Genomic DNA, 13839 nt, shown 5'->3' with positions numbered 1-13839 from the left:
CACCTATCAGTGCCCATCGGTACTGCTAATCAGTGCCCACCAGTGCCACCTATCAGTGCCCATCAGTGCCACCTATCAGTGCCACCTATTAGTGCCCATCAGCGCTCCCTTATCAGTGCCCATCAGTGCCGCCTATTAGTGCCCATCAGTGCCGCCTATTAGTGCCTATCAGTGCCGCCTATTAGTGCCCATCAGTGCTGCCTCATCAGCGCACATCAATGAAGGAGAAAAAATACCTGTTTGGAAAATTGTATAACAAACTATGACAGTTTTTTTTTTTTTTTCTTCAAAATTTTCGGGCTTTTTTTGTTTGTTGAGCAAAAAAATAAAAACCCCAGTGGTGAATAAATACAACCAAAAGAAAGCTCTATTTGTATGAAAAAAAGGATACAATTTCCTTTGGATACAGTGTTGCATGACCGCGCAATTGTCATTCAAAGTGTGACAGTGCTGAAAGCTGAAAATTGGCCTGGGCAGGAAGGGGGTGAAAGTCCCCAGTAATCAAGTGGTTGTTGTGTGTAATAAAATAGAATGACACAGGGAAAAAGTATTGAACACGCTAAGAGAAAGGGAGGTGTGAAAAGGCATGGAAACCCAAGACACCAGGTGAAAAATCAGTAATTAGAAAGCAATCCTGCCTCTTGTCAGTGCAAATTAATATCAGCTGGTTCAGTCTCAACTGATGGCCTGTAAAAAGGTGTCTCATTACCAAGGTGTCACACAAGAAACATCTCATGATGGCTGAAAGCAAATAGTTCTCTAAAGACCTTTGCAACCTTATTGTTGCAAAACATATGGATGGCATTGGTTACAGAAGGATGTCTAAGCTTCTGAATGTTCCAGTGAGCACTGTTGGGGCCATAATATGAAAGTGGAAAGAACATAATTTCACCATAAGCTGGCCATGACCAGCTTTTTCTCACAAGATTTCTGACAGAGAAGTGAAAAGAATTATCAGAAGAGTTGTCCAAGAGCCAAGAACCACTTGTGGAGAGCTTCATAAAGAACTGGAATTAGCAGGTACGGTTGTTTAAAAAAAAACAATAAGGCACTCGCCATCATGGCCTGTATACACGCTCCCCACGCAAGACTCTATGGGTGAAGAAAAATCCCAGAAGAAATGAAGCGTGTTTAAAGTTTACAGCACAATATTTATACTCGTCTGTGAAATACTGAGAGAATATAGTCTGCTCAGATGAGACCAAAATAGAAATCTTTGGATGCCATGATACACACTAGGGATGGGCCGAACGACCCCCTTTCGGTTTCGCCCCAGAACTTTCGAACATTGCGCAAGTTCGTAACCGAATAATGAACCCCATTGAAGTTCATGGGACCCGAACTGGAAAATCAAAAGTGCCCATTTTGAAGGCTTATATGCAAGCAATTGGGCATACAATGGTTATGGGGGTCCTGGTGCTGCCCTGGGGGACATGTATCAATGAAAAAAGTTAGTAAAAAAACGTCAGCTTTAAATGAGCAGTGATGTACTGATGCTTAACCACTTTACCACCGGAGGATTTTGCTGTCTTACGTCCAGGCCACTTTTTGCGATTCAGCGCTGTGCGAATTTAACTGACAATTGCACGGTCGTGCGATGCCGTACCCAAACTAAATTTACGTCCTTTTTTTCCCACAAACAGAGCTTTCTTTTGGTGGTATTTGATCACCTGTGCGATTTTTACTTTTTGCACTATAAACAAAAAAATATTTTTAACATTTTTAACATTTTTAACATTTTTTTATATGAAATTCCCCCCAAAAAATGTAAAAATCAAAATTTTCTAAAATTTTTGGCCAATTTGTTTTCTGCTACCTATGTTTGGTAAAAAAAATCACAATAAGCGTATTTTGATTGGTTTGCGCAAAAGTTATTGCGTTTACTAACTAAGGGAAAGATTTCTGTCATTTTTGGTGGTTTTTTTTAACGCGTAATGGTGGCGATCTGCGTTTTTTTTTTTTTTTGCGGGACTGCGACATTGCGGCGGACCCTTGACTGACATTTTTTACACTTTTGGGGGTACCAGTGACATTACTGCAGTAATCAGTGCTATACATATGCACTGTTACTGTAAAAATGACACTTGCAGGGAAGGGGTTAATTTTATTGGAGAGGGAGGGGCTAATGTATGCCTGGTGCTTACTAACGTGTGGGGGGGGGGGGGTATGACTGAGTGACACAAGGACAGATCGCATGTTCAGCTATGCTGAACACTGCAATCTGTCACTCCTTGTCACTTATGAGATCCGCCTGCTCTGTTTACACAGGCGGGCGGATCTCCAAACTAGATTCCCCGATGATCGGGGAAGAGCAGCGGCGATCGCCGCCGCTCCTCCCCTGGCCCGACTCCCGCTGTGACTGAAAACAGCGGGAGCGAGCCTCCGGCCCACAAGGGGCGGAGTCCAGCGACGTAGGTCTACGTCGCTGGACGATAACGAGCCACATTGCTGCAGTAGCAGCAATGTGAGCAGTGTTAAAATGGTTAAAGTGAAATCAAAATGAGAAATAACAATAAAAATGAAAAATTTATTTTAATATAATGCCTGGGGGGGCCCCCCTTAGTCTACCTGTGAAGTGGCACATCTGTACTGTGTATAGAAGCTGCTGCAGAAATAATTGCATTTATAAAGCCAAAAAAATGACATTTTCCCTGCAAGCTTTCTTTATTAAACAGTTTGGGGAGCGAGTCTGTATGATGAGGCCACAATGTAGTGCACTGGGAACAAGATTAGAGATTTTTTGGATACATTCTGTGTCTCTTCCACAGACTTTGGATAGAAGTAACAGGTGTGGGAAAATTTGTATTTGGGTGTCGAAAGTGCCTTAACACCGTAACTCTATAGAGGTACTCTTGGTGCAAGAATTGCCTTGCTGTCAAAAATTTAAATTATATGCACCTGTCAAACAGGTGTGGAAAAATTGGTCTTTGGCGCCTTCAAACTGTAACCCTATAGAGGTACCATCACGGCTTGGCCATGCATTCAAAAATTGAAATGATATGCACCTGTCAAACAGGTGCAGAAACATTGGTCTTTGGGTGTTAATTGCTCCCAAGAAACCTACACCAAACAAATTTCTTTGAGATGAAATTAACACCCACAACACTAGGCAGCCTAGAAGTCTTGCAGAGATTCCACATTCCAAAAACACTTAATCAGGGACATCGGCATCAGGGGCTTCATAGCTGCTGGTAATCTATGACTGATTCATCAAATGTCACGGAGTCTGTGGACAGGCGCGTTCTATTATCAGTAACAAAACCTCCAGCAGCACCGAATGCCTGTTCGGAAAGCACGCTGGATGCAGGGCAGCCAAGCAGCTCAATTGCATACTGCGTAAGTTCTGGCCAGTGGTCTATTCTCATGACCCAGTAACCAAGTGGATCATCAACTGGAATGCTCTCTATCTCTGTTTTCGCCCCTAGATAATCATCCACCTTATGATGCAGATGCTGTTGATGGGATGTGGAAGCTGAGAGCCCTGGGCAACGAGGACTAAAAAAAAATAGTGAAATGCATCACTTAGGTGGCCTCCTTCTCCACCGCTTCTTTCTTCACCAACAGAAGGCTCGAAACTATGTTTTTCATGACACGGTAACCTACCAGAGTCAGGAAAAGCATTAGATAAACTCCTATTTAAAATGTTCTCAAGAGCTTTCATCTTCTGCACCCTCTGTGGGGATGGGATGAGTTCTGAGACTTTCTCTTTGTAACGGTGGTCAAGGAGGGTTGCCAAACAAGAGTGATCCTTCTTGATGCCACGTATTCTTGGGTCCTTTCACAGGCTTTGAAGCATGAGGGAGCCCATGCACTGCAAGTTTGTGGAGGCATAAGAAGCAGACTCTTAGGGGTCACTGAGGATTACAGTATCTGGAACTACCTCCTCCCAGCCAGGTACTACCCCCAAGGGTTCTGGGGATGGAAAACCATCTGTTGAGGGTCGATGTATGTCTTCCTCTGCTTCAATGCCTCCGAGACTGCCAGAATCCTCCTCCTCCTCCTCCCTCGCCTCTTGTGCGTTCTGTGGCGTAGGAAGAATGGTGTCTGCATAAAGCGGGCCTTGAGAGGAAAGTAAGGCCTCCTCTTCCTCCCGCTGCTCTGCCTCGAATGCCCTGTCCATAATGCCACGCAGAGTCAGCTCCAGCAGGAACACAACAGTGATTGTGTCACTGATGCCTGCATTGTTACGGCTCACCATCCTTGTGGACTCCTCAAATAGTGACAGTACAGTGCATGCATCCTTAAATCAGCGGCCATTGGCGTGGGTAAAAAAAGGCGAGCTGAGCCAAGGCTGTCGTTATGCCATACTCACACAGGTACTCGTTGATGGCCCTCTGCTGCAAGTGAGCCGCTGCAGCATTGCCAAAGTCGAGTTTCACTTGGTGGGCATGTCACAATTGAGGCGGTTTACGGGCAGGTGCAATTTCTGCTAAATCAGCCAACCAAGCACTGGCTTTGTATGACCGCCTAAAATGGCTACAGACTCTTCTAGCCTGCTTTAGCAGATCTTCCAACCCTGGGTACCTAATTAGTAAAGGATGCCTCACCAAATTGAGGACATGTACCAGGAATGGCACATGTGTCAACTTTCCCTGTCTAAGGGCGGACAGGAGGTTTGTGCCATTGTCGCACACCACCATTCCTGGCTCCAGCTGGTGTGGCATGAACCACCTTTGGGCCTGCCCCTGCAGAGCTGCAATAATCTCTGCTCCGGTGTGAAGCACTGCATGGCACCTTTTAGCCTGACTCATTGAATAACCCCTTGAACACTTAAGGGGTACTTGTGGCTCATAGGACAATTCAGCAGAAGAGGGTATGGAGGAGGAGAGGGAGGATGGGTTTGAGCTGACCAATCTCGCATCATCACCTCTAGCTGTAGGGAGACATGGCGGCACAACAAGCTGCAGCACTGAGCCCTGTTCTTCATCCTTCTGACTTGCAAGCAGAGTTACCCAGTGTGCTGTGAACTAAATATAGCGTTCCTGACCATGCTTGCCGGACCACGTGTCAGCAGTAACGTGGACTTTGTGGCTGACTGCCTTGCCCAATGATGCCACAACATTGCCTTCCATGTGATGGTACAGAGCTAGAATGGCCTTAAAAGAAATACCTACTGGGAACCTGCCATTATGGTACAGCACATTCTGCAAATTCACGGAAGGGGGCAGATTCCACCAGACAGGCAGAAGTTTTAAAGCCAGAAGCCTCTCGTTGTCGGCCTCCCAGGCATAATGGGAAGGTGCTTATTAACAAAATGTAATAAGATGTTGACATGTGTACGTGGATGCACTTTATTCAACAGAAAGTGGTGTTTGGTGCACAATAACCTGAGTACTCACTACACAGACACACTACAATATACTGCAGTAAAACTGCACCGATGCACAGAAATATACTGCGTTAAACGCCGCATAATGCACAAAAATATACTGCGTTAAATGGCACATAACACACAGAAATATACTGCGTTAAACCCTACGTAATGCACAGAAATATACTGCGTTAAACAGCACATAATGCACTGAAATATACTGCTTTAAATGACATGTAACGCACTATAATATACTGCGTTAAACGTGCAGTAATGCAGAGAAATATACTGCGTTAAATGGCACGTAACGCACTGAAATATACTGTGTTAAGTGTGCACTAACGCACTGAAAAATACGCGGTAAATGGCACCTAACGCACAGAAATATACTGCATTAAACGGCACGTAACGCAGAGAAATATACTGCATTAAACGTGCAGTAACGCACAGAAATATGCTGTGTTAAATGTGCACTAACTCACTGAATTATACTGCGGTAAATGGCACGTAACACACTGAAATATACTATGTTAAACTTGCAATAGCACACAGAAATATACTGCGTTAACTGTGCAGTAACGCACAGAAATATTCTGCGTTAAAAGACCGTAACACACTGAAATATATTGCGTTAAACGTGCAATAACGCACTGAACTATAATGCAGTAAACCTGCCCTGACAAAACAAACTGACGCTAAAGTAAAAATGAATGGTCACTACCCTCACACTGACTGAACTATCACTAGATTCACACTAAACTGATATTCTACAATGGCAATAGAATCAGAATCGCACACTAACTCTCTGTTAGCACTGAACAGAGCCCTGTTCTATCTCTCTCCACGTCAATATTACACTACAAATGGCCGCTATTGAAAGAATACTTTTATAGTGTGGGGCGGGACTAAGAGCAATGAGCCTTGATTGGATAGAGTCATCATTACTTTCTCCAGTCATGGCTCTGATAGTACCCTGTGCCTGCATTGGGCAAAGCTTTCATCGCTTCAGCCAATCAGGGCTTCCAACGCACTGTGCGGCGGCGCAGGGAATTGTGGTCATTCGGCGGGCCGAGCAAACGGTCGAACGCCCCGGTAATTCAGGTGTTAGTCGAACGGTTGAAAAGCCAATGTTCGGCCCGAGCATCCGTTCGCCCATCCCTAATACACACCATGTTTGGAGGTCAAATAGCACAACACCCCAAAAACATCCCCATACCAAAGTGAAGTTTGGAGGTGGGAACACCATAATGTGGGCGGGGCTGTTTTTCAGCATACGATACTGGCAAACTTCATATCCTTGAAGAAAGGCTAAATGAAAAAATGTACCAAGACATTCTTGACAAAAAATCCGCTGCCATCTACCAGGATGATGAAGCGAGGATGGACATTTCAGCAAGACAATGATCCCTAATACAAAGCCAAAGAAACTCTCAATGGTTTCAAAGAAAGAAAATAAAGCTGCTAGAATGGCCCAGCCAATCACCTGACTCGAATCCAATGAATCCAATAGAAAATCAATGGAAAGAACTAAAGATCAGAGTTCATAGAGGAGGCCCACGGAACCTTCAAGATTGGAAGACTGTGTGGAAGAATGGGCCAAAATTGTTTCTCCATACAGGAGGTGTCTTGAAGCTGTCATTACCAACAAAGGATTTTGTACCAAGTATTAAATACATTTCAGTTAGTGAGTTCAATGCTTCTTTTTCGCTGTCATTCCATTTTATTACACATAACGTGATTTCTGAACATATTTGTTTTGGTGTCTTTGTATGGATTGCATGGGTTGTTATCCACATGTGGGGAAAATTTTGTGTCAATAGCACCTTTAGAAATATATTTACCTAGAAAAATGGTGGAGTCTTCAATACTTATTTTACCCGCTGTATATATTTCTCTTCTGTTCATTGATGGACACAACCTGATCTTCAGGATGGTTGGGTGTTGAACACCAGGTGCTTAACCACTTAAGCCCCGGAGGATTTGGCTGCTCAAAGACCAGGGCCTATTTTGCGATTCGGCACTGCATGACTTTAACGGACAATTGCGCGGTTGTGCGACGCTGTACCTAAACAAAATTGACGTCCTTTTTTCCCCCACAAACACAGCTTTCTTTTGGTGGTATTTGATCACCTGTGCGATTTATTTATTTATTTATTTATTTTTTTTTTGCGCTATAACTTTTTTTATATGAAATTCTCAAAAAAAATTTAAAAATCTAAATTTTTTAACATTTTAGGCCAATTTGTTTTCTGCTACATATTTTTGGTAAAAAAAATTGCAATAAGCATATTTTGATTGGTTTGCGCAAAAGTTATTGCGTTTAATAACTATGGGAAAGATTTATGTCATTTTTATTGTTTTGTTTTTTTTTTTTTAACGAGTAATGGCGGCGATCTGCGATTTTTTTTTTTTTTTTTTTGCGGGACTGCGACATTGCAGTGGACAGATCGGACCCCTGACTGACATTTTTGACACTTTTGGGAGTACCAGTGACATTACTACACTAATCAGTGCTATAAATATGCACTGTTACTGTACTAATGACACTGGCAGGGAAGGGGTTACCTTTATTGGTGATGAGTGGGTTAAATGTATCCCTAAGGGCGTGTTTCTAACTGTGGGGGGTGTGGCTTGTGATGTAACCACAGAGACATACAATCCTACATAGCAGGATCGTATGATCTCTGCAGTTACATCAGGGAGAATGACAGGCGGCTTTGTTTACATCAGCCGCCTGCCTTTCTCCCTCTCCAGTGGGAGATCGCGAGTGGCCGGCGGACATCGGAGCCGCCGGTCACTCGCGCGGGGATGTCAGGGAACGAGCGGGGGCGGGAGCGCGCCTCCGGTCGGCGCGCTAGCCCCCTACAGGCTCCTGGGCAAGCGACGTAGTACTACGTTGGTTTGCCCAGGAGTGCCAGACTGCCGCAGTAAATGTACTTGCGGCGGTCGGCAAGTGGTTAAAGTGATACTGAGCACACACTGTTTAATTTACATTCTCCCTGTCTGTATGTGGATGACGGCACTTGAATTATTTAAATAAGAAAAAACATCTAGTAAGTACCTTTTTCCTATTCAATATCCAGCTGTCCCATGATCCAGCTCTCTCCCAACCTGTCTGCAGGGAAACATAGGCAGGAGGAGCTTCTAATCCTCTGCTGCTGGTCACATGTGTAAAATAAAACTAAAGCAAACAGTGCTTGGAAGACAGAGTAAAAATAAATAATTAATATCAACAAACTGTTTTAGAATGTCATACATTTATATTTGAAACCAAATCTTTATTATTTTTTGGCAAATACATGATGTGGGCAGATTTCTGCCAGTCACAGGCTGTGTCCCGCCCCCTCCAGCCTGTGTCTTAGAAAAAGAGGGAGGTGAAACCTCCATTAATCTACATACAATATCCTGCCTCCATTGTGTTTAACTTGTTAGTCGGCATGGAGGGGGAGGAGGGAGTGGGCTGTCATTTACCACTGTATTTACGCCCACATGTGACTCTATAGTCACATGGGCTGCTCAGATGTGATAAGGAGGAAATGCTCAGCATAGAAACTCACTGAAAACTGAGCATGTGCAGAGTTGCCACCACAGCTGCAAAATCCCTATCTGAATTGGAGACAGGACAGAAGGGGGACATAGAGAGCAGCAGGATCAACCAGGTTTTTTGCAGAATACAGAAAACGAATCTCATGGTGACTGAGTGATTATGGAAAGCATGTAATACACCATCTATTGAGAGTTCTTTATGATGTGGGTTTAGTGACAAGGGAAGGACAAGGGTCTTTCTCAAGCTGTCATTTCCATGATGCTACAATCCCGAAAGCCCCCCCTCTAACTTCATTTATTACTGCACCTGGAAGGTCTAATTCACTTATTGACAGTCATGCGAGTTCCATCCTCAAATTCTGGCATTTTGGTATTTCTTCAAAGAGCCATGGATTGTTGCATGGCCCGGAGTACGATCAAGGGCCAGGTTTCTGCTTTGGCCGGTCTCTTTCAATGACCCTCGAATGCTGTCTCCTTGGTTCATACTTTTTATCCAGGAGGTCACATGTTTGGTCCCTTCCTTTGGGACCATGGGACTTGAACTTGCTTTTTCAAAGAGCAGCCTGGATCCTCCTATTCTCAGATCCCTCTTTGGCTCTCCTGGCCCCTTCCTCCTTTTAAGTGCCCCCACAGCAAGCAGCTTGCTATGGGGGCACCCGAGCCTCAACCCTGTTGTCAGCTTTATTGTCGACAGTGATTTGCGCTGACGTGCAAGCCAATACCGGCTCCAGAAGCTCAGGAAATTTTATCAAGAAAGCCTGATGCTGCAAATCCATCAAGTGGGAGTGATATGAGGACAGATCCGCCATATCTGGGCTGGGTGATTGCTGACCAGGCTGAGAATCGAATAGATCCTCCAGGGTGTGAGCGATCAAGGACTCAGTAGAAGCCGGGGATTCCCTGGGTGGCAAGGAGGTGACTGCGCTGCACAGGCAAATGTAAACCCTCTTCTGCAGGTGCCGACAGGGGTCTGCCTCCTGGCTGGCTCTGTGTAGTGGTGGCCATCTTGGAATCTGCCTGTGAAGAGCAGCTGGCTGGCAGCGGCCGGGACCGGGCTCGTCGCCATAAATGAAGCAGCGGGATCGCAGATGCTCTGTGTCCCAGCGGGAAGCTCTAATTCATCCCGCTGGGAGTGATGGTTTAGGCTGGGAACGGCAGCCGTGGCGCATAGTTCCTAGGCTAAGCGGCCATCTTGCCAGAGCCTGCACATGTGCCCCCCATTTTTTTTTTTTTAATGGCATCATTCAAACTGGGATTACATATTTTCTAAAATACAAAATGATGGAGAATTGTGTTGATCAGTCAGCATTTTTCTACCTCTATCCACATACATGATTTGTTGGATACCTGGAAAGCAACATCTGGGAATTCTATCTCCTTCATTAATATTGATTGCATTCCTCTTCTATGTCCACGCAGACAGAATGCTGGACATTAGCTTTGATCATGGAATATTTTACCACTTATGTATTATTTACATAGCGTTCTCCACCTATACTGTTAGCTGGACATTCGTATCTGTGAGTCTCATGCCATCACCAGGATACAATTTTGTTCATAGAAATATGGCTTGGATGTCTATGCATGTTATCCCCCATAGAGGGCACACCTCTAAGGCAGGCATCACAAAATAGTGGACTGCAGTTCTCACCCTGATCAAGCGACCGTCCTATCTGGACCGCCATGGCCAAGCCACTCAGCAGCCTGGGGGTCTCTCCCTCTCCTCCCTCCCTGGCCTCCTATAGTCATCACTTTCCTTTCCCGGGTCTCTTCCTATGCCTCCGTCATCCTCACAGCAGGGCATAGGATGGGAGCTGCCCAACTTTGATTGCCCAACTGGTGATTGGTTGCCAGGACACTGGGTGGTCCTAGCAACCAATCACCCGCTTGTTCAATTGAAATGTTGGGCAGCCGCAGCCCTTTCATTAAAACTACTGCACTTCCTGCTCTCTGCTGTGTAAGATAGGACTGTGAGGGGTGGGGATGGGGGGGCTGTGATGTGAAGGGGGGGGGCATGGACATGTCTGGGACTGATGTGAAGGGTGCTGTGATTTGATGGGGGGGGGGGGGGAGCTGGGATGTTAAGAGAGGGGGACTGAGGACACAATGCAAAGAGGGAACTGTGCTGTGAAAGGGGGGGGGGGGGGTCTGTGATGTAAAATGGGGGGAACTTGTAAAAAAGGGGACACTTATGTGAAAGGGGGTCTGTGAGGTGAAAGGTGGCTTCAATGTGAATGACCTGATGGTGTAATGCATAGGGGGACTGAGGACCTTAATGTAAAGGGGGGCTGTGATTTAATGGGGGGGCTATAATGTGAATGGAGGACTGAAGACATTGATGTAAGAGGGAAGGGACTGTGATATAATGGGCTGTGATGTGAAGGAAAGAAAATTTAACCCCCCCCCCACCCCCTTCAATGCCTCATCTACACTTGCTGCAGTCTTTGCCACGGCTCTAAAAAGCATTCTGCTGTGATTTGAGGGTGGTTGACAGGCAGCTGAGTGGTGATATAAGCGACATATCACCTCCCATCAGCCTGTTCACCACCCTCAAATCAATGCAGAATCCTCATCTACTGTTTGACCCTCAAAAAGGGGGACTCGATAGGGACCCTGATGCAAGGGTAGGGCATTGATTGGGATTCTATGGGGAGGGGGCACTGATAGGGACCCTGATGTAAGGGGGGTCTCTGATTTAAGGGGAGGGGCATTTATAAGGACCCTGATGTAAGGAGAGGGGCATTGATGAGGACCCTGATGTAAGGAGAGGGGCATTGATGACGACCCTAATGTAAGGGGGGGCATTGATGAGGACCCTGATGTAAAGGGGGGCATTGATGGGGACCCTGATTTAAGGGGGGTGGGCACTGATAGGGACCTCGATGTAAGGAGGGACTCTGATGTAAGAGGAGACATTGATGGGGACTCTGATGTAAGGGGGGGAATTGATAGGGACAATGATGTAAGGGGGTTATTGATGGGGCCCCCCGATGCAAGGGGGGCATTGATGGAGACCCTGATACAAGGGAGGCAATGATGGGGACCCTGCTGTAAGGGGAGGCAATGATGGGGACCCTGATGTAAGGGGGAGCATTGATGGGGACCCTTATGTAAGGAGGGGGCATTGATGGGTACCCTGATGTAAGGGGAGCCAGTGATGGGGACCCTTATGTAAGGGGGGGCATTGATGGGGACCCTGCTGTAAGGGGGGGCAATGATGGGGACCCTGATGTAAGTGGGGCAATAATGGGGACCCTTATGTAAGGGGGAGCATTGATGGGGACCCTTATGTAAGGAGGGGGAATTAATGGGGACCCTGCTGTAAGAGGGGACAATGATGGGGACCCTGATGTAAGGGGGGCAATGATGGGGACTCTGATGTAAGGGGGGAAATTATGGGGACCCTTATGTAAGGGGGGGCATTGATGGGGACCCTGAAATAAGGGGGGCAATGATGGGGACCCTGATGTAAGGGGGGGCAATGATGGGGACCCTGATGTAAGGGGGGGCAATGATGGGGACCCCGATGTAAGGGGGGCAATGATGGGGACCCTGATGTAAGGGGGGGCAATGATGGGGACCCTGATGTAAGGGGGGGCAATTATGGGGACCCTGATGTAAGGGGGGCAATGATGGAGACCCTCATGTAAGGGGGGCAATGATGGGAACCCTCATGTAAGGAGGGCTCTGATATAAGTGGAGAACTCTGATGGGCTCACATTTATTTGTAATTGATTTGCTTTGTTTTACTGAAGTTTTTTTTTCTCTTTTGCTCTAAAATCCTATCATAAAAAAAAAACTCCAACTAAAACTTACTCATTCATTTATATTTGACTCATTAATTTGATTAAATTTTTTTTTTTATTTTCAGGTCTGTGAGTATTTGTAAAATATCCAATGTGGCCCTCGTAGTGAAAACTTTGGAGGCCCCTGTTCTAAATAAATAAAAAGTCGATTTTTACCTGTGGTGGTGTCTCTGGTGTAACTTACTGAAGGCATTTTATTTGTCAGTCTCTAATGATTCAGATTTTTTTCTGCAGGAATTAAATAATAATGAGCTGCACTTCAGCAAAAAGTGGTTCCATGGGAAACTGGGAGGAGGGCGCGACGGGCGCCAGATCGCCGAGAAGCTGCTGCACGAGTATTGCACGGAGACCGGAGGAAAAGACGGGACCTTCCTAGTGCGGGAGAGCGAGACTTTTGTGGGAGACTACACCTTGTCCTTCTGGTGAGACCTCCTGGGAGGGGCGAGGGGGGGGGGGGGGGCATTTACCCAAAAAATTTAACAGAAGAGTCAGAAATTTAGACATGGGGGCATCTGTCACATGGATGGGGCTGGTGTTGCGAGATAAATACGTTTCCTGCAGAAAACCAGCCACAAATGATCGTCAGAAGTGATTAAATCAAACAAATTGTGTGAATGGAAAAATGAGCACGACTGCACTCCAATGCAATCATCTTTATTCGATTTTAAAACAGTGCATACAGCAACAGAAGGTACAGAAATCAGCAGCAACTGACGCGTTTCACACCCTTACTGGTAGTAGCACCAGTAAGGACGTGAAACGCGTCAGGGCTGCTGTTTTCTCTACCTGCTGTTGCTGTATGCACTGTTTTTTTAAATCTAATAAAGATGATTGCATTAGTGTGTGGCCGTCCAGATTTTTCCATTCACACAGTCTATGAATGCAGAGCCCCAGCACCCTTTTCTTGCGTGGGGAAGATGTAATTGAAGGACCGACACCTGGAGCGGTATACTACTTTTTTTTAAAATCCAACAAATATCGCACACTGAAAAGTATATCTCTGATCAAGCAAAGTACAATTTTGATGGATACTGACCAGCCATATGTCCACTGGTGTCGGTGGCAGATTTTTATTTATCATTTGTAATTGATTGTATGAAGATTGCTTATGGTTTATCATTTCTTATGATACGCCTTTTAATTTTTTAATATTCACAGCAAGTTCCCCCCCATCCC

At 45.6% G+C, this 13839-nt stretch overlaps 1 protein-coding gene across 1 annotated transcript in view; it reads left to right on the top strand.

Annotated features, from left to right (window-relative positions):
• The window catches only part of LOC309557077 (1-phosphatidylinositol 4,5-bisphosphate phosphodiesterase gamma-1-like), a 232332-nt gene that overhangs the window by 167364 nt on the left and 51129 nt on the right, over positions 1–13839 (top strand). Inside the window, exon 16 of the mRNA XM_082259683.1 lies at positions 12898–13085. Coding sequence (XP_082115809.1) covers positions 12898–13085 — 188 coding nt within the window. The remainder of the gene's footprint in view (positions 1–12897; positions 13086–13839) is intronic.

This window comes from Pelophylax lessonae (genome assembly GCF_965119305.1).
Source record: "Pelophylax lessonae genome assembly, chromosome: 5".
In the NCBI taxonomy this organism is placed as follows: Eukaryota; Metazoa; Chordata; class Amphibia; order Anura; family Ranidae; genus Pelophylax; species Pelophylax lessonae.
Note: the sequence above shows the minus strand (reverse complement) of the source record. Positions and strands in the feature narration are given on the sequence as shown.